Here is a 22,348-nt window from a genome sequence, read left to right as displayed (position 1 = left end):
TCCATGATCACTGCACTTGGAAGTGCATCTGTGATTCCACGGATGCTTAACTACCCAGTGACTTTAGAAGCTCACTGTTCATGCAGCATTGAGCTGGCCAAGTTTGTATGCTGCATATTGCAGTCAGCATAGGTTGTCTCTCTTCCCCTGGGATGTGTGAGCCCAGATCAGCCACTTACTACCATTATCTCTTTGACCATTCCAGTGGTCATTCCACTTATCAAATAGATGTCATCTGAGGAGCAGTAATGGCTTTATCCCTTTATTGTACCCATGGCCGGCCTTAGGCATAGGCGAACTAGGCGACCGCCTAGGGCGCCGTACAGGCCGGCCTCAAAAGGGCGCAATTCTGCTGTGAAGTAACGCTAACCGGGAAAGCTGAAAAGACAACAACAAATTTATTTTTCAAATGTCAGTCACCGACGCCCATACAGGCTAGAAATGCACCCTCCCCCACTTCAACTTAAGCACGAACCTGTTTTCCATCCTTTCCACAGTAGCACAGACAGCCCCCACCCTAAGTATATGCTTAAACTTAATGTGATGTGAGTGGCCGCATCGGCCTATCAGTGATGATTTCGCACCACTGACATCACTGCCACTAAGCCATTTGAGCAGCCAATGAGCATATATAAAGAGCTACCTCTTCCTACCTCTTGTTCCTTCCTTCATTGGGAGTCGGGTGTACCTATTGGTTAGGCAATTGCAGTTCTCAGAATATGTGGACATGAGTCAGCGTTGTTCTTCCACGTGGAGTACTACAAACCGAACGGAGCGTGTTTTTGGCATTTTATGTTTTTGTACAACTTTTACACCGGAGGCTAGGAGGTAAGTGACTCGAGAGATGGGGTCCGGGGGTTATTGATGAAATGTAATTTTTTATAGTGTGTGTGTGTGTGTGTGTGTGTGTGTGTGTGTGTGTGTGTTTATTTCTGAGATGTGAAGGAATAGTGTGTGTGTTTATATTTCTGAGATGTGATTTGAAAGAAGCACAGTAGCACCGGGACGCGTTTATTAGAAGAACGAAGCAAGCAGACAAGCTTTTTGTGTAGTGTGTGTTTGAAATGGAAGGGAAATTCAGTCCTTGTTTTATTTTTTAAATACATTTTACTTTTGTGCTTAGAATCAAGCATGGCTTTGTGTTTGGGGATTGCTTTGGGTGTGCGCTTTTGGGGTGGGTTTCTCTATGCTTTGGTTTGTTTGTGGAGCGTGTGAACTTTTACTTTAGTTTTTAATTTTAGTAGATTTGATAACATATCATGGATGTATATAAGCCTGTAGTCACATAACAAGAATGTGGGCGCTTTTGGGGTGGGTTTCTCTGTGCTTTGGTTTGCTTGTGGAGCATGTGAACTTTTACTTTAGTTTTTAATTTTAGTAGATTTGATTACCTTGTGTGGTAGAATTTTGCCATCCAGTTCATTAAAGTCTACAGATTTTGCATTGCATCTTTGATAATGTGCTTGTATGTTTCTATCATTTTTGATATTTTGTTTTTTAAAAATATATTTGCGAGTAGCATCTACATTTGTACTGGAAGCACAGAGAATTGTGTTAGACAGCATTCATATTTTATGCTAATTAAATGTCCATATTTTATCTTCTTTTCAAGGACTTTTGCTCCTGTTTTCAATGTCTGCATGATGAGAGATATGTCAGTTAGTTATATGTACTTGAGGTTAGAATAATAATTTAATTTTGCATTTGGCCCACTTAAGAGGAAGCATCATATATGCATGATAAAAATCCTCTTGAATTGTGCCTTATTATTAAAGCAGATGACTGCCATAACAAAATCACCATCTTCTCTGTGAAGAAACCCTTCCTTCTTGCTCGCTTAAATTACTGGTGCTGCTCTGTCCACCTCTATCCATGGCTTCCAGGGTCAGCAGTGTGTTACAAATTTCTCTGTGGCTACTCCTGCAACTCTCCCAAGGAAATGCACAAGATAATAAAAGTTTAATCTCTTCCTCTAGACAGTGATGAATTAATTAATCAATTCAAAATTTAGTAAAAGCTGAAACACATCATTATGAAGAGAACTATATGCTAGGCATAGTTTACTTTGAAGCATATTTTCATAATTTTATAATTTATGATTCCTGCATAAGGGTTAGATAACCATTAATATGGAGATTACAACTTTCCCATACCTTTCAACCTGCAGACATTGAAAATCAGAGAATCATAGAAAATCAGTTTTGTGTAGTGTGTGTTTATATTTCATTCAGGTAGCCATCAGGATTCATTTTTGGCTTTAACACCCCCCCGGTGACTGATATGAGCACTCTGATACAGGGCCATGCCATATCTGTGTGCATGTTTCTAAACGTGACCAAACAGTTTAGCATAACAAAGATAAGCTCATGTTTCCCAACCCACATGTATATGCTGCATACCTCTCAGTCCAGCAGGTCAGACTGCTTTCATCTCACCAGGTTGGTGATTTGCTGTCACCCTGCCCTGTTGGCTTCTGTTATCTGGGTTGTCTGCTCATCCTAGGAAATTTGTTTTCACTGTCAGGACTTCAGCAATATTCAATGAAGAATTTGCAGTCCTATGTAGTGGTTATTTTTTCTTTAGTCTGAAAAATTAGCATTTTGAATACTGTGTATTTCAGAAAATTTGATGTCAGCATAGCAAAGAGCTTTTAGAAAAGGTTTTCTGTCATGCTGTGAGACTGTGAAGTCTTTTTAAGGCTTAATGCCCACATGATCCTAAACCCAGAATTAATGCATATAATCTTTAATGGTTATTTTCATTCAAGCAGTGGATCATAATCCATTTTAATTAGTCAAACATTGAGAGGCTGAAAGTAGAATGATTCTATTATTGACTGGTAACCAGTTCAAATTGCGTTCCCTGTTCTTCTACTGGGATAAAATGGCAGATTTTGATTAAAGTTGTCTGCAGCGAATGAGTGTTACATGAGTGCACTGATTACTTAAGCCAAGAGATGAAATTATGTTGTGTTGTGGTTGCTTTAGCGTTTGCCATTTGGAATTGCCTTAAAGTGCATTTTATGACTTCTGGTATTTGTGACACTCCTGACTTCTGCTGGTTTGTTTGTTTATTTTTAGTTTGACAGTATCTGAAGTACAAGCAATTATTAGTCAACCTTAATCTTGAACAAAAATCCTTCTTTTCCACCTAAAGTGGTCCCAGAGTTTTCTTAGAGAGAGCACCCATCTCCCTGTTTTATTTCAATATCCAAAAATAAAGGAGAATATAATATAACTATTGCATTTAAACATGGGAAGAACTGGAGTGTTTTGTGGGAATGACCCTTCTGTGGGTGTGGCTCAAATAGGGGTGTTCCTTGTGTTCAGTGTGGGTGGGGCTTAAGGGGCGCCAGAGCAGTGCTTTGCCTAGGGCGCTGTTTCAGCTAAGGCCGGCCCTGATTGTACCATGAGGCCATGCACTCTTTTCTCAGTTTTGGTGCCATGTTGGAGGGATGATATTCTGTGTGAAGGTCCCCAGACATGTTATCTAATGTTTAGTCATCTTAGCAGTATTGTGAATTAACCTGTTACCAGGGAAAAACTTTATGACATGAAAGTAGATTGAACTGTCACTAAAATGTTCAATGGACTTGTTTAACATTCGGTTGGCCACCAGCACAATTTGGTAAGTTAATCTTTTATCTGGAAAAGGTCGTAATGGCAGGGAAAAAATGTTGCCACAGACTTACTGCATTATATACTTTTTATCACTCCCTAAGGCAGAAATATCTGACTAAATGCTGGGCCTAGTTTTACTCATACCTACTGTACTGTATCTTTTCACAGAGAGCTAAAGCTTATCTGGATATACAGCTACATACGTTCATCAGCTCTAGTTCCAATGAAAGTGGATTCAGTGATTAATCAGCAGTGTTGACTACAGCCAGAAAAGGAAGCACCTTTGCAGGGGTACCTCCCCAATACACATACTCTGTAACTCACAAAGCTCTGTATTTCGAAATGTCATCACTTTGCTTTTGTACATTTTTTTGGAGGGGCTGTAGAAACTTACTATTCCTACACTTCCATTATCCTACTAACTTCCCTATACATTTTCTGATGAAACATAGGAGTTGTCAAAATCAGGTCAGTGGTTCCTGTTTTACCAGAACTCTACACAACAGTTAAGAAGACTCCCACTTATATTTGTTCCATTTAAAGCTAGGGAAGGTAGTAGAGATTGCCATGATGACTTTTTCTGTATTTGGCTTTCCATGCTGTGACTTTGTTTCTTTTGTCTTTCATAAATATAAACCAGCATGGCATACAGTCTGGATTTCAAGACTGGCATTTTCATCTCCAGGGAGTGAATTACATATGCATGCATTGTATAAGCAGCCATTCCTAGCCTCCCCCCTGGCTGCAGCTCTTTTTTGCCTATCGGAGAAAAAGTTGAACCAGCAGACTGTAAAATGTCAATGAGTGAGCTATATAACCCAACCAAATATTTTGAATACGGGCAAATTTTGCCTACTGTTAGGGTGAGTACCTCACATAGTTGTATTTTTATCTAAATCAAAAACTGAGGGAGAACATATTTTCCAGTGTACATCTGTTTGTATTTGTATGCATATGTTCATGCAGATATTTGAGTGAATGTTGTCCCAGTAATTACACCTCTGCACTGGGTGAAGTCTGCTTTATTAAGAAGGGGTGTGGGCAGCACAGCAGAGCAGTGGTTAGTGTTGTTGCCTCACAGCAAGAGCTTCCCAGTGAGATTCTTAGCTGAGGTGTCTTCTGCATGTCTCCCCTGTGTTTGCATGGGTCTCCTCCTGGTGCTCCTATTTCCTCCCACATTCCAAAGACATGTAGGTGGATTGGACACTCTAAATTGGCCATAGGTGTGTGTGTGTGCCTCTGTGTCTGTGTGGTGTGGAAGAATATAGCAATAACCCACGCCTGGGTGTGGGTAATGCTGGATTTACCCATGGTTGGCGTGGTTTGGTCAGGAGGGTGAAGCCCGAGTGGCCAAACAAAGCCAACCGTGGGTAAATCCAGCATTACCCACACCCAGAAGTGGGTTATTGCTATTATACAATGACATTATTTAAGAAAAAAAATATATATTTTCTTAAATAATGGCATTGTATAATGCCTCCTTGCTGCCCTTCCGCAGCTGTCTCGTATTCTGCGGCAGTTCTGATGTACTGTGCATGCGTATGCCTATGCAGTACATCAGAATTGTGGGCAAAAGCAACGGAGAAAGCAAGATCTGAAGTCAAAGAAATGGACAAAACTACTGGACAGCATCAGATATTAATTGGTCACATTTTCTGAATATCATTATGCTAAATCACATGCATACTTAAACTGCAGATGGCAGTTTAGGATTTGGCAGTTACACCTCAGTCTGGGTTTAGACAACATCTGAAGGGGTACTCAGTATATGTGATATAATGGAAATTGTCATTAAAAGATGGTATGAGTTGTTTTAATGTATTTGAAGGACTTTGGAATCTGTTAATGAGCTGACCCTCTTGTATGGTTTTAAGAACTTTCTTGATGTCTCACAGTAGCAGCACAAAATCCAAAAGACAGAGTAACGCCAAAGTTCATACACAAAATATAGCAAATACGAATTAACTCAGCAAGTTATAAATAAAATAAGTAGTTTAATGCAGATATAACAACAAAGCTTTTGGGAAAACAACCCTTCCTCAGTGTTAATTCACAATTACCTTACCCTTAAATACATTTTCAGAATAACACATCCAATAATGACTCATAATACGAGTGTGCATTATCCAAAGTTCATGTCAAAATATGTAGCTGCAACTTCTAAATATAAACTAATGTAGAATGTAATTAGGAAAAGTGAAGGTAACTGTGAATGTCTGTTATACATCTGAAAAGAGATTTAGAGCCATGCATGCATGTTGAGTGCTGCCTTTTCACAGATAAACACTGTGGATGAATATGTAGAGACAAAGTATGGATTATTCTTTAAAGCTCTAAATGTTAACATGGTGAAAAAATGTTCAGTTTCTATTTGAATTAACTGTGGTATAGTTTTAACATGACCCCTCTACTTGGAGCAGAGTTTGAATTATTACTGCAGAGAACTGAGCACTCCTCGAGGCATTCTGTCCTGGGGGTGGGGGGTAACTTAGATTTACACCATTAACAGCAGTATGAAATTGTCATTAGCAAAGTGGAACAACAGCATTATATCCTTTTGAGGTTACTTGCACTAGCAGCATCATTATTGTACTTTCAGATGCTACTTCTGTTGAAAAGATCTGGAATAAGTTTGGTGTGACAGCAGATTAATTGTTGAGAGTGGAATGTTTTTATGCAGGAAGAACAGAGATGCAGCTGTTAGCATTGCTGCCCTACAGCACTCTGTGCTCATTTTCTATATCTTCCGTGAAGTTTGCATAGATTTTACCAAGGGGATCTGACTTTCTCGCACATTACATAAATATGGGTAGGTGTATTGTTTGTGGTAAAAATTTGCCCTTAATTATACATGCCCTGCAGCAGACTGGCAGTCCTGTTAAGGGCTTGTTTTTGCCTTACACCCTTTACTTGCTATAGTAGTATGTACTGTGTGCGACACAGAATTGGATAAAGGAGCTATTATCGATGGATGATTGGATGGACTGAAGAAATGCGCTGATGGAATAAATGTGACCAGCTCCCATGGCCACTGGAAGTTGTCATATTTATCTTGTTTCAGAACCTGTTAGTCCAGTACAGGCATCAGCATACTGTAGATAATTTAATACTTTTAATTATAACAGTTTTCTTTTCATTTTGCAGACATGGACAACATTTACTATTGCTACTTTCAGGCAGAAGAAATGCTTGGAAGGTAAGTCAGTGAACCCTTTTTTTCCACATATTTTATCAGTAAAATTCATATTGTAAAGTAAATTTCATAACTATATGTTTAACATATACAGATTACTATTGTTTAAGAGCAGTTCATAATAGTAACCAAACAAATATTTACTACCTTTGTGAACATATGTGTTCATGTGCTATCTAAATTAATTACATAAGCAATGTTTCTGGCTGTTCAGGGGCATGACTGGCCTGAAATTGAGACTGATATAGCTGATTGTATAGTAAATGTTAATCAGATGTGGAAATGCAGGGGCCATTTTGGGACCAGAGGACTTGAGAGAGGTGCAGACATAACTCATACAATTTATCCTCTTAGATATGTGTTGGGGGCAGCATTTATGATGGAACTGCCTTCTGCTCCATCCATCCCTTTGAGTTTTCAGTAGAGTATTCCGTCTCATAGAGGAATTAATATTGTGGCCTTGTACTTCTTTTACTGTGTTTTACATACCCCCATAAGTGAGAGATGGCCCAGTATAATCAACTGCTTGTGGTCATTTTGAAGTAGAACAAATTTAATATCCAGATGTACTGCATACCCATCCCTGGCTTTGCATTGGGTTAGGGAGTATTGTGGTGGTGGATCAGACTTTTTGGAAGAATGTAATAAATCCACTTGGCTGATTATATCAAAACAGCTTCACAGAGGAGGAAGGACATTTAACCCCTCTAGTTCTACTTCATAGTTTATTAGCTGCACAGGCATAATAAGTCATTAATAGTGCAAAATCCTAAATACCATATTCATATTTTCTCTACCATAAATATGTCCAGTTCAGTTTTAAAATTGTCCATGTTCTTTGACTTCCTAATCATGGATGACAGCTAATTCCAGTACCTAGGTGTTGTCTGAGTTAGGTACCTGTCTCATTTGTTAGCTCTGTTATACTTAACTTGTGATACTGTTTCTTTTTCATTTGTGCTACCATTTGATGTGATGATTGTTAGGTCTATGATTTTCTTAAAGTCATCATTCACAATTAATTTTATAACTAGACAAAGCCTTCCTCTTGGCAACCTATAAAAGATGATATATACATTAAGAATGGTTTAGTCAGAGTGTGCAAGGTTTGCAATACCATTCACCCTTTTAGTATATTGCTTCTGAATTTATTCCCATAAACCAATATCAGCCACTGCAAGCTGACAAAAAAGGTATATTCAATGACTGATTTGTTTTACAATAGTTCCAAACTCTCTAATCTCCTCAGTACTTTAATATTAAGCCTGCCTGACACATTACTGTCACCTTTATTTTCATAACATGATTTTTTTGTAGATAAACCTGGTTCTGTTGTAATTTTTTATATAGGTAACACCTTCAAGGTAATGTCTGTTCATTTGGATTTCTATACTGCTGGATGCACTATACAGTAAAACTTTACTTTTGCCTATGTTCAATTGTAAATCCATTCCTAAGATTCATGCTTCAACAATACTCAGATATTTATCAGAATTATTGTTAATTGCTGTGCTAGTTTTGCAATCATCAGCATACTTTGAACCCCAGAATTTATTTGAAGTCATCATATTGGAAAATACAATATTATTTAGAAGTAGGACATCAACCTTTGAGAAAGCGTGGTATTTATTACTTTTCCAGGGTGAATATTCTGCCTCTAATACTACATAAGCACAGTTTGTCTGTCCAAAAGCTGTGAAGTGAAACTACTGGGTCAGTTGTCCTCCTTCCTCTATCTTACCAGTACTGTGTCCACTTTACTATGTAGTGATTTATGCTTTTTTGACACTTACAGTCTGGAATCTTGCTGTGCAACTGTCAGTCAAAGGTTTTAGATATATCTAAGTAAATTATTATGCACTACTTTTGATTTAGCAGTGAGAAGAGTTTCTCGTAAATCTTGTATGAGATGATAAAGTTGAACATCTTTTAGTGAAGCCATGTTGCATAGTGTCTAAGTGAGATCCGTAGATTTACCATATCTTATTAGTACTTTATATGTCTTAAAAAATATTGCTAATGTTAGATGCTAAACTTATTGGTCTATAGCTTGACATATCATCTTTATTAACAGTATAACGGGTTACGTGTAGCCCAAAATGATGGATAAGTAGTTTACTACTTTCACTACACAAATGGGACAAATTACTTGCTCTGGTTTCATCTTCAGACTACTTACTCCCTCTTTTACTCCTTGTCTGCAGTATCCTGCAGCTTATACACTAAAATGTTAACTTTGTAAATAGAACTCTACTTAGTCCTTTCTGTCCTTGTATACTGCTCACTACATTTTTTCCTCTTCTCTTTCTCAGCATCTTTTTCCCAGTTTAAGAAATATAGTTGATTACTAACGCATGAAACATTCTTACCTTATTGTCAAAGCTTACAGATTTTTTTTTCACAAAGCTGTTACTTTGCCAGTTCATTGGGCAGGCTCACTCTGTTCACCCTTGCTACACTCTGACTCACTTTGCCCCCCTGCCCTACCACAATTGCCACCCACCCTTATACTGTACATTTAAACTGTTCAAACTCTACCGATATACTTCTCCTGCCCTGTCTCCACATCAAACCAATCAAAGCAACCTAGTAGCAGTTTCTTTAACAATTAACATCTCCTACTGATTCACTTAAAGTGCTACAACTCAGCATGTCCTTTTTAGATGTTTTACTGATGTAGCTACAATCATTCTTTCCCTGCTAACATTTTACAGTGCATACTGCCATCTGCAGTAAAATCTGTTGTGCATATCATACAAAATGATTCTTACACAAAGCCTACTAGGGTGCCTTCATATCTTATTTGGTATTACTATATCTCCCCACTAAAAATAATTAATACACGTACAACTCCTGCAAATACACACTCCCTACGCCAACATTTATCCAGTCTATCACTCACTGAAGCATCCACATTACTCCAACAAATGTTGGATTTTTTCAATTACAGATGCCTTAAATCTAAACATGTTAGCATAAGAACTCCAATAAAACTAAAACACAAATGTATTTGTCTACAAACAGTCCTTCATATAATTTTTCACCCAAAAAATCATTGAAGACATTCACCCAAACCTTGACCCCCACATAATATAAAATGATGCTAACAGCTCAGTACTAAACCTACCATGTATTTTCTCCTCTCCCATCTCTTAATTCTAGCTTCCTCCTCTTAAATATCACTCTTGGAAGCATGTGCAAAAAAATTCAATGCACACGTGCTTGTATTGCCACATATTCCCCAGACATAGTCATAGCTAGAGAAACATAATTGAGAAATCACATGACAATGAAATTACTCCACTTGGTTACAGTATCATTAGGCTTGACATGAAAAACACATTGGCAGGTGGTATTACTATCCTTTACAAGAATAACATAAACATAGCCCCATACCCACAAGAGGTACCACAATTTAGTAACACAGAACAGATATCACATCTCAAAAATCACTTTGCTTATTTGCCATATATATCCCACCAGGTAATAACATTACCACTGCAGAAAATATTTTCTACTAGATATCACAACTTATTCAGCATGAAACAATAATACTGGGAGATCTAAATATAGACGGTCAGCTTATCAGTAGTAACACCCCAAATGATTCCATGAACCTATATGGCTTTATACAGTTAATTACATCCGTCACTAGAGTTCAAAAAAGCACTGGCAGACAGTCAACCTTAAAGATTCTTACTGAAAGATCAAACAAAATGAGGACAGCTGGTAGCCTACTCGGCAGCTTAAGTGGTCACCTGTCTACTTACACAGTCAGAATCTACAATATCCAAGATAGACTTGTAATTTGCAGCCAAGTTTTAAACTCGTCCATCTATAACAAAGACACTTTTATCCAAATGGAGAGATAAGTCAGCAAGAAAAGCAGAGTACTATTGCTGGAATTGAATTCATCATCAAAGACACCTGCTGCAGCTTGAAAGGCCCCAAAAGTTCCTCACCAAAAGGATAAAGGGTCTCAAAAATATGTCTTATGCTGCCCGACTGAAAGAACTCCAGCTCTATTCAGTCTCATACCGCTTGCTCAGAGGTGACCTGTGCCTGACATATAAGGCCATGTCAAACCCAGATTTGATGAATATGCTTCACCTCAAAAAATCTAGATCCCTCAGAACCACAAGGGCGGGAGACTTAAACCTTGACACGGTTATAAATAGAACGTGCTGGAGGGACAGATTCATCACCCAGAGACTCCCTATGCTGTGGAACAAAATCCCGGTACATGTGAGGCAGAGCACCTCTCTGGTCTTGTTCAAGAGGAATCTTGACCAATGGATGGGAGATTGCAGATATACCCCAGGGATTACTTCAGCGTCACTGCTTGACAGAGGCACAGCAAAATGATAGGCATAGTTTTTATTCAAACTAAAGGGGTGGCGAAAGCCACATAACTATGGGCTAGGCTTATAAATGCCCTTGGGCAGATAGCCTAGTATGAACCTATGAACCTATGAACCTATAAGTTTCATTGAGTACCTTCACAAGGTGGACCCCGTTTTTCACAAAATCTCACCAAGACTACACTGATGTATAGACTGTATTTTATATAGCATACATCATGGACAGAAGTAGGTTAAAAATAAAAAAAGGTAACTGGGTGCATAAGACCCAGGATAAAAAGTGCCCAATCCTGGTTGGCGCACTGGTGCCAGGACTGGAAAAAATGACAGCATAGAATCCTCAAGACATGGAAACATTCTTACAATGGGGCAAGGCCAGGCCCAGGGGGAGGATGGCCCCACTGTTGCAGAAAGAAGCAGTCCACAAAAATCACAAAAACTGATGGGTCAGAAAAGAACCATAAAGGCAGTAAAGTGGACTATTGATAAGAAAAAAATTATGTGTTACTATTGTGCAAGAAGCCCAGAATTTCCAGACAGAAGATGTACAAAAAGATTGAGAATTAGAGGAAAGAAAAATACTTCCACAAGAAAAACTGTCAGAAGCTTCAAGTACATATTTCTGTTCATTAATACAACAGATTTATGAAAAGCATTATATAGACCAAGAAACAAAAAAGTGACAGAGGAAGTGCAGAAATATAAATTACAAAATCTAGAGACCTTTGAAAGGTATATAAAAGAAATATGGACATGGAAAAGAGAGAGAGAGATGTGATATAGTGCAATATTTATGCAAAGGAGAAAGCTAAATTAATCAACACAAAAAAGGCAGCCCCAAAGATATTTGAAGAGAAATATAGGCAAATGCATCCAGACATGGAAAAATTCACAGTAAAAAATAAATAAGATCACAAAGAGGGAAAGTAGAACAAAAGATTAGTAAAGTAAAAGTTAAAAAAATAGATGAAATTGTGGAATGCTTGTAAAGTGAATGATTTAGTGCAGAAAGTCTAACACAGGTTACATCACAGCAGGTGAAACAACAAGTCCACAAAGTAAGGAGAAAAGGGAGGAGCAGGAGAAATCTGAAGAAGAAATATGGAATGGGAAAGAAAAAGAGATTTAATGTGGTGCAATATTTATGTAAAGGAGAAAGCAAAAGTAATCAATACCAAAAGAGCAGCACCAAAGATACTTGAAGAGAAATACTGGCAAAGGCATCCGAACATGGAAAATTTTACACTACAAAAAATAAGAAAACAGAGGAAAAGTAGAAAACAGGATTAGTAATGGAGAAGTTAAAGAAATCGAAACTGAGTTTATGGATTGCCTACAAAGTGAAGGATTTAGTGTAGAAAATCTAACTCCGATAATATCACAGCAGGGTAGAGCAGTGGATCCCCAAATTAAGGAGAATCCAGTGGAGCAGGAAACATCTGATCAGTTGCCATGTGAAGATACTTTGTAGTCTTTCATAGGAAACCAGTACAAACAGTTGAAGTTGCACAGCAAGCGAAGGAACAGGAAACTGTGGCCACTCTGACGCAGTCAGTGTTGTGGAATGATAGGCCATTGAGCTCTCATGTGAAAGAGCAATGGATGACACAGGATGAAACTGAAGAATGTGGTACAAAACTTTCCATAGAATGGCTGCAGAAATTGGAGAACAAAGAATGTGCCCTCAAGTTTAGAAGAAATTTACTGAAGAGAAGAGTTGCTTGATTTAATAAAAATGGACAGACATTAAGATCAATAAAAGAAATAGACTATAGAAAATCAGTATTTATATGTGCATTCCAAATAAACACTAGAGTGGTTAACAATAGGAAAAACACTACTCCTACTTAAGAGTGAACCTGCAAGCTATCCTAAAAACTGTAGAACAATAACTTGCCTTCTGACGATGTATAAACTATACACTGGAATTGATGCCGACCACAGTTGGTAGTCATTTAGAAGAAAACTCAATCGGGGAATTGGAACAAAAGGGTAATAAAAGAAAGTCATATGGAACTAAAGGATCATTTGCTATTAAGTAAAGTCATAATGGAGAACTGTAAAAAGGGGAAGAACACTAGTATGGCATGGATAGACTACAAAAAAATCATTTCACAGTATCCCATATTCATGGATGAATGCTTAAAATGTATAAGATAAACCCTACACTAATCTGTTACATTACAGTGACCATGAAACAGTGACGGACCAGTTTGCAGTTAAGCCATGATAAAGGACAAATTATTACTCCATGGATAAAAATTCAGACGGGAGTATTCCAAAGTGACTTTATGCTCATTCGTCTTGCCCTTAATTCATTAAGCTGTCTGCTTAACAGATCAGTTCATGGTTACAATTTGGCTCCCAGAAAACAAAGTGTAAAGACGTCTCATCTTCTTTTTGTAGATTTAAAACTGTAGAGTTCATCAGATGAGGAACGGAGAGCACAACTGCTAGTCGTCAAAACATTTTCAGATGATGTAAGAATTTCATTTGGTCTTGATAAATGTGAAAAGCAACCTTTAAAGCAGGAAAGCTGCAGCACCACGAAAACATAAATTTTGGACTGGAATGTGATATATAAAAGAACATGAGCAAGAGGACTGTATAAATATTTGAGAATTGATGAAGGATCAACAATAAAACATGAACAAATATGAATAAAATTTAGTAAGGAATATTTTAGACGCTTAAAGTTAACTGAAAACAGTATTAACTTCTAGGAACAAAGATCCAAGCCATAAACCAATTTGCTCTTCCTGTCCTAACTTACAGTTTTGGAGTGCTTGACTGTCCCCAAAATATGTTGGATAGGTTGGACAAGAAAACAAGAAGGATGCTTCATGCTCATCAAATGATTTATAAAAATTAGTACATACCAAGGTTTAGGCTTCCTCAAAATTGATTACATGTATAGATCTGCAATTGTGGAACTACATAAATATTTGCTAACCTTACAAGACCTAAATGTAGTGAAAGTTTTGAAACATGAGGAGAATAAGTCTAAGATGACTTCCCTGCTTAGCTTAGCAGATGCATATTGGTGTCAAGAGAGAATGGAAACCGAGCCAATAGATAAAAATCAGTCAGCAAATGAATGTGCCAAAAAACAAAAAGAATTTAAGGTGAAAGATCAGATGAGAAGGCAAGAAATGTGGAAAATGCATAAATATAGTTGCAAGTATAGAAAACTCTTGGAACAACCTCATTTTGATCAGGATCGAACGCAGGAATAGTTAAGGAGAGGTGAATTTAAACCAAAAGATGAAAGGTTAATATTGGTAGCCCAAAATAGTGGACTACGTACATATTGGTTTACAAAGTCCATTGAACATGTGGGAGAAACCGACAATGTACATTTTGTAAAACAGAATTGGAAACAGTCACACATATCTTGTTGCTGGTTTTGGTATACTAATGGCAGGACTGTATACTGAAAGGAATAATAATGCGACAAGACTGTTGCACTGGGGATTGTTCAAAGATAATATTGAAGTAGCTGAAAAACACTGAAAACATGAGCCACAAGGCATCATAGAAAATGTTGAAGTTTATTACATGGGATCATCCATTACCAATAGTTCAAAAAATAGATTTAAGAAAAACAGATATAGTAGTCCATGAAAAGAAGACAAAAGTGGCATTGAACATTGAAATTGCTACGCCCAGTGACTACACTGTCTTATGCACAGAGAGAGAGAGAGAGACAGTCACAAAATACCAGGATTTGCAGGCAGACATGAAAGTAATTTGGAGTAGTAGAAGCAACAGGTCTTATAGAAAAGAATTTACAATCATAGTTAGATATGTTACCGACACATGCAACTCCTTACAAACTGCAGAATGAGTTATTACTGGGCACATTGCGTGTGCTGCTAAGAGCACTTCTACTTAACATCAAAGATTGAATGAATACTAATTTCATGAACTTTAATCATGCTTTGACTTGGGAATGGGGTCCATTCCCGTCATGATATTAGAAACCCAAAAGACTTGGAGAAATTAAAAAAGTCAGAATCTACAATATCCAAGATAAAGTTATAATTTACAGCCAATTTTGTAACTCATCCATCTTTAACAAAGACACTTTTATCAAAACTTTAACAGAATGTAACTGTAAAAGACTAAAATCTATGGTTCTAGACTCTGCAGTCACACACTTGATTTGAGATATCCCTGTTCTTAATAACCTTGCCCCAGTACGTATCAAGAGTCAAATCCAACCCTGCACCATGGTTAACAAAAGAAACCAAGCCATTATCAATATAATGTGACAAAGCCTGGAAAGAATGGCATAAAACTGGGACACAAAATATGTAACAATTTAGGCACGTAAGGAATAGACAAAATATATCAAATGTTACAAGCAGACCTATTCTACCAACCTCCAAAGTAAACCTCAAAGTTACCTGAAACTTTTCTGGTCATCCATACACTTTTACATCCAGGCCAAAATACCACCCCCTCTCCTACATCCAGCAGTACTACTGTCTCATTTTCCACACAGTTTAACACCTATTTCATATAGGCAATAATGTCCCTCACAAACATTAATACTTCAGCTACCCTTTCAGTGTATGCTTCCTGTTCTAAATATCAACTATTTGACTACAGCCTACTTCCTACTGCCACCTATCACCCTAGCTGATGACCAAATTCCCCCTGACTACCTAAAACTGTTTGTAGATGCAATTGTTTTTCCAGTTTCTATACTGATAAATAGCTATATAACTGAATATATATATCCAGTCCATATGGAAAACATCCTTTGTCATACCTTTAGACAAAGCTGGAGCATGAGCAGAGTTCAGTAACTATAGACCCATTGTAATCCTCTCCTTTTGATCAAAAATACTTGAAAAATTTGTGCATGCTCCTCTTATACATCACCTTAATTCAAATCATCTCCAAAACACATTATGGTTTCTGACCCCATCACAGTATAACCACCACTGTCCTTCACTTCACCATCACTGTAAACCAACATAGGTAAAATGGTAAATAAACTAGTGTCATCTGTATTCCTAGACTTCTCCAAAGCCTTTGCCACTGTCTTACACCAAAATTTACTCGCCAACCTCTTCCGTAGGTCTCTCTCAATCCTCCATTACACAAGTCTTTAGTTACCTCTTTGGAAGCAACAGTCAAATGACAAAAGGACCTCTCATCTTTCTCCCAGTTACCATAGGGCTCTATACCAGAATGCCTTCCCTTTAATACTTTTATAAACAAGCTTCACTTCCATAGAACAAGCAAATATAGTGCAATATGCAGATGATTCATTTTTAATAGGTAAAGCCCTCATAGTATCCAAACTCCAGAAAATCACTCGGATTTCATTCTTTTCTGTCCTTTCTTTAGACTTGAAACTCCTCCTCAATTCCAATAAACCAAAACCAATGCTTTTCACCCCCAAAACATTTATCTCAATCAAAAACAATTATTCTTGGTTACATTTGCAAACAGTATTATAATCCGCATAGTAAATTATTGGTCGTTGTAATAGATAACAATCGTAAATTTGATTTACATATTCTTCAAAACCATTATAATGATACACTAGAAACTAGGCTCCTTTTTACAGAGCCAAACAGTACCTTGCAGACACAGGAAGAAAAACCCTAGCCTCAACCTGTTTACTTTCATACTTTATCCATCCCTGCTAGCCAAAGTTCTGTACCCAAATCCAAGCTAGCCTCTTGTTATAACAAGGTATGCAAATTTTCTAACAGCATTACAAATAGAACCCATCATTGCCAAACCTTAAAATGGCTAAAATGCATTGAACCTAACATCTACCTAACATACTGTCAGCTGGTTACTGCATACAAATATGTATACTATCCTGAATAATGCCCTGCAATAAAAACATACTATTGCCCTACTCCTTCAAAAGAGACCTTTGTTCTGGTGAAAAATTTCTGCCAAGGACTAGCAAGGCAAATAATTCATCAGGGAGTCTCAACATATTCCTATGATGTCCTCAAACTTTTAACCAGACTGAGTTTTTTTTTTTTTTTTGAAAGCACGAATGTCTTATCAGATGCCAGACATTTTTTTCATCCTGTACTTGAAACAACACAACTTCTTAAGTACTACTCTACTTCCGTCTGTTTCTCCAACCTTCCCCATCGACCCCCCCCCCATGTATCTCCTCATATACCCAAGTTATAAACCATTCAGATACTCCCAGTAAGAAGTAGTAGTTTAGTTACGACTAACCTTGTATCTTGCTCTCTTATTCCTATTCTAATGCCACTGTCCTCCTTCACATTACTTGCATCTCCCCTCCTATATAATATTCTAACTTGCGTCTCACTTTTCCTCTTCAGTATATCTGCACAACTCTTTAGCAGCCTTTCTGTACACAAATCTGAGAACACTAATTTCTTTAAAACAATATTATCCTCCTGTTGTAAAAATACATTTATTTACTGCAAGATTTTAGTGCTGCATCAAAATTTGATAGATTCAATAACTTTTATATTGTATGTAGCCTTGCCTTTACAAGACGGGTTTATACAGTGAATACTGTTTTCTGAGAACGGTAACTGTTAATATGAATGTACTGTTGTGGAGCTTTTTTTGGCCCTCCACTGAAAATGGGTTCTGCCCATTTGGACTTTATCTGTGAAAAAGACAGATGGATGATAACTTGTTTAGTAATGCAGCCAAGCATATGCCTTGTAGTGCACAAATCAACTACATTGCATTTGCTTAGCTTATTAATGTCAAAGTGCTGATTGCACTGTGGTGGTACACCTATATCTCTACTTCTGTGAGCTGCCCTGTCCTTTTCAAACCAGTAGTACTTGAAAGGGACACCACACACGGTGTTTCTGTCTAATTGTAACTTATTTGTTTCAGTGGAATGACAGCTACTGTAGCCCTGTAGAATATTCTTTTCTGCCTGGGAAATCCCTTTCAGCCCCCCATTCCTCTTCAAGAGTCTAGTAGTAGGGTGTAGGCTAACTTGTTGGTCCTGGGGTGTGGCCTGCCATCTAACTTTGGGAGAATCTCCTCTGCGGTTTCTCTGCGCCCACTATTGCTGAGGGGAAGTATTCTCGTCTTCTCTTTGCCTATTTCCCTTGACTGTATTGTGATAATGTATTAGTGACAGTTTGTGCTAAAATTGCTTTGGAACTCTACTAGGTGTCACTCATTTGGCAAGCCAGAGCCATTTCCCTCCCCTTCAGTATGGGTGAGCTGGTAGCAAGCTGTCACTCCCATCCTTCCTTGCCAGCTCTGTAACTTAATCTGGTTACTTAATTTGTGGTAATCAGTGCTAATGTAAGAAAATTATTTCAGTTGAATAAGTAATTGCAAAACTCTGCTTATTTTTGTTCAACTAAAAAGATTTTTTCATATTTAATATTCCATCCGACTCCCAAGTCTAGGCAGTTATGATCTAGCCTGCTGACAGGAATGTCACAATTATCTGACTGCTGGTGACTAATGAGTTAGTGGCAGAAGGGGACAATGTACCTTATAAGTACATTAACATTCTGTCTCGCCTCAATGTATACCTTCACCTTTTTTCACTTATGTCCTTTGAATGGAATCTGTGATTTTTTTTTCTACCATCCATTCTGGAAGTCCTTTCTTGGGGTTCATAATCCTGCCTTTAAAGAAAACAGTACTTTTAAAGCTGCAAGGAGTAGTTATTCCCTATGGTGTGCTGCTTGTGCCTCTTACACTCCACAGTCCTATTTAGAATGACCTATTGACATATTCTTGACATGCTCTTGTGCACGGATACACCAGCCTTTTGTCTGTACTGGTCCACATGAAAGAGCTGTAAGTTCCTCTAGTTTCTGGTGATATGCCTTTCCTGTTGTATCTTGGATCTTTCTGCTAGCTTTCCTTCGGAGTCTTTCCAACAGCCTAATACCCTTTTCTAGGTATGGCTTACAGGACTGCACTCAGTACTCATGCTGTAGTCTTCTAGAATTTCTTCTCCTGTGGATACACCCCAGCATTTTCAGGAGACATTGACATTTTATTTTCACCATTATGACCTTTGGGTTTTAGTAGCTGCTGCCAATATATTCCTTGGGTATCTCACCCATCTGTTCAGCGACTGCCTGTTGCAGACCTGCACCAAACAGTAATTTTCAGGAAGTTTCAAGGTAGCGGTGCCCTTTCTGAATTCTCTAACATCTTCAAATAGATGGTTAACCACAGAGATGAATCCAGTGGACACAGATTTTTTTGGATCAGTAGATAGGATATGTTGTAAGAGAAAGTTTTTATGACCCTGCACAGATGGAAATACATTGTCACTTTCCTTTGTTTAGTATTGTCACAAAGATCTTGGTGGGGGTCTTCCTGAAAATAATCAGCCAGCATCTTTGTGGTGTTAGGGTATCTGGCTTCATTTGAGGAACTTTCAGTGCTGCCTCCAGTATCTTTGGGATACAGAAATGAAGTCCTTTGATCAAGATCTTTCTTTGTTTCCCTCAATACAGGAACTTCTCTGACAGCAATAATTTCTTTCAGCATGTCTATCTTGGATTTTCATTACAAATGCGTTTGATCGTAGATGAGGTACTCGTAGGAATTTATTTCTTATCTCACCCAAAGATGCATACCAACCTGAAACAATTTGATTTTCAGGCATTCTCCAGATGTTCATAAGTAGGAACAGTGCAGGTAAACACAAGCAGTTCAACAACAACAATGTAGTACTTAAACAAGGGTGGCAACCAGTTGTACTACCTTTACCGCCTAACCTTGAATATTTGGGATGTAATTCTATCCATGAACCTTCTTTTATAGTCAGTTTACCTACCAGACATAGAAAATGTCATTGTGGGCTGTCTCATTTGAGGAGCTCACTGGATCATGAGTGGCAGCTATGTCCACAATTGTTTTAGGACACAAGTTTAGGTGTGGCGGGCAAGCAAGTAGCACTCTTTTATATGTAGGGAAAATGACCAGTTACATAGATTTTGGACAGGTCTCAAAAAGCCGTCCAAAATGTCATATTAAGCGCTAGAAGCAACAGTACCATTTAACTCCCATGGCTGTCTTGACCCCGACATGGTCCTACCTTTTACACTGCATTAACTTGGTGGCAGCAAGAGTAAATAAGCCTATCTAGTCTGTCCTTTTAAGTGTTATAGCAATTTCTTCCCCCATTTCCTATCACCCTTTATAATTTTTCTACCCATCCCATGCCATGCTTTGTTGAGTTCTTCTGTGGATTACCTCCCCACCATCTGTAGTAGTCATTTACATGGGTCCCCAATCCTCACTGTGAAAAATTATCTTAGAAGATCCAGAGAGTAGTTGGTCACTGTAATCTTTGAGGGATTTTGTCGATTCATCAACAGCACTTTTTTCAAATGCTGTCCAATTGAGAAAAGAATGAAACTAGTTTCACCATCAATGGACTTTTTTCTGTTTTTTCCACTGTTCTCCAACCTTGGTGTAGGCATATTTAAGTTCAGGGGTGTGGGGGTGTCTTCCCACAAGGCAGGTATGGGGGTCTTCCCTCTGGAAAAATACTTTCCTCTGAAGTCTGCAAAACTTGATTCACCCTTTTTCCATTGATTGGACGTCATGCAAAAGTGCTGTCAGTGGATCAACATGTACCCAAGCATTTGTATGTGCTTCCTCCTCCTCCCCCCTCTTTCCTTGTTTTTCAGAATGATATCTTCACATCTAGCTAACATGATCATGTGCACCATTATTATATCTCCTGTGTCTTTTCTGATTTCAGGTGGGAAAAGTTTCAACTTCTGTAGCTCTGGTCATCTGCTTTCCTCTTCATACCCTGGGTCATTCTGGTAGCTTTCTTCTGAATTGTTTCCAACAGTCTGATGTCCTTCTCTTATATGACCTCCAGAACTGTCCAGAACTGCAAGGCTTTGTAAAGTACAGCACCGGTAGGAGAACATCTTAGTTTCTGCAGTCTAGCCCCCCAGGATGCATTTTGTTTGTTGCTACCACTGTCATCTTACTCTGGTCCAGGAGGACCAGATCTGATGTGACTATAAACATCCAGATCTTTTTTCTCATGCCATCAGTTCTACCACTTTTCCAAGCTGATGATTTACCTGTGCATTGTTGGGGTGTAAGTCAATTACTTTGCATGTATTTTGCACTGAACCTGAACTACCACCTTTCTGCTCACTTGTTCATCTTTTACACACCGTTTACTAGTCTTTCCCTCATCCTCTGCTGCGGCATTTATTTGTAAGTAGCAAAGAGACTGATCCTGTTTTCTGTTCCCCTGGTTATCTCTGAGACAAACTTGCAACAGTACTGGACTCAGGATAGACAGATGAGGTACTGTACTAGACACTTGCGTAATTCCTGCCATCAAGCTTTGTCTTGGACATGCGCGTTTTTCTGTCGTGTCCTATATGGGACAGTCTGAGACCTCTACTGGTGCTGCACTGCCATGGTTGCCTGCCTGCAGTCAAGTCATAAAGCTGAATCAGGTTTGATTGAAAGCTCCTCCTGACAATACAGTTGTGCAGGTTGTTGCTGCTCTGAAAATTATTCTCCTATAGAAATGTTACTACTACCACTACCCTTCCATGCTTTCTTTGCTATTGTTATTAAGCTAAAATACATGTAGTCCCACAGATTTTTGTGCCCCCCCCCCCCCAAACAGAGGTACCTTTCAGTCCTGTAGCACTTTTACTCTAGCCAGTGATTTGTTGAAGATCTTTCTGTCTACCAGCACACAGGGCAGACGTGTAAGATTTTGGGAAGTAACCCATGTTGACCCTTGTGCTTTACTGTCTCTAAATGCATACAGTTCTCTTTGAACCTCCTATTTCTGTTCTTGTATTTGTCCACTGTTTTCCTCTGCCTCCTTCCCAGTGTGGCATCTTTTCTTTGTTTTCCTTTGTGAAGACCTAAGCAAGGTACTCTTCAATATCTATGTTTTTAGCAGTCTTCTGTAATCTCCCTCCTATCTTTGCAAAGCTGGTCTGATTCTATCCCTCCTTTCTTTTTTCTACTATATATTCCTTCTAACTCCCTTTAACCTTTAGCTTTTGCTGCTCTTACCATTCTGTTGCCATTTTACTAGCCTTCTTACCCTACCTCTTCCCCTTCCAGTTCCCCTCCTCTCCATCTCTTGTAGACCCTATCTTTTGCCATAATTTCTAGTCTCACATTCCTATATAGCCACACTGGCCTCCTTGCATTTTTGACTT

At 38.3% G+C, this 22,348-nt stretch overlaps 1 protein-coding gene across 2 annotated transcripts in view; it reads left to right on the top strand.

Moving 5' to 3' along the window:
• Positions 1 to 22,348, top strand: part of CCHR2.PART0H4orf33 (chromosome chr2.part0 C4orf33 homolog) — a 313,948-nt gene that overhangs the window by 129,435 nt on the left and 162,165 nt on the right. For both annotated transcript variants that reach the window (XM_044061669.1, XM_044061670.1), the window contains exon 4: positions 6,765 to 6,816. In XM_044061669.1, coding sequence (XP_043917604.1) covers positions 6,765 to 6,816 — 52 coding nt within the window. The remainder of the gene's footprint in view (positions 1 to 6,764; positions 6,817 to 22,348) is intronic.

Source organism: Protopterus annectens, chromosome 2.part0 (genome assembly GCF_019279795.1).
Source record: "Protopterus annectens isolate FY-2018-M chromosome 2.part0, PAN1.0, whole genome shotgun sequence".
Classification (NCBI taxonomy): Eukaryota; Metazoa; Chordata; order Ceratodontiformes; family Protopteridae; genus Protopterus; species Protopterus annectens.
This window is presented reverse-complemented; position numbering and strand designations above follow the sequence as displayed.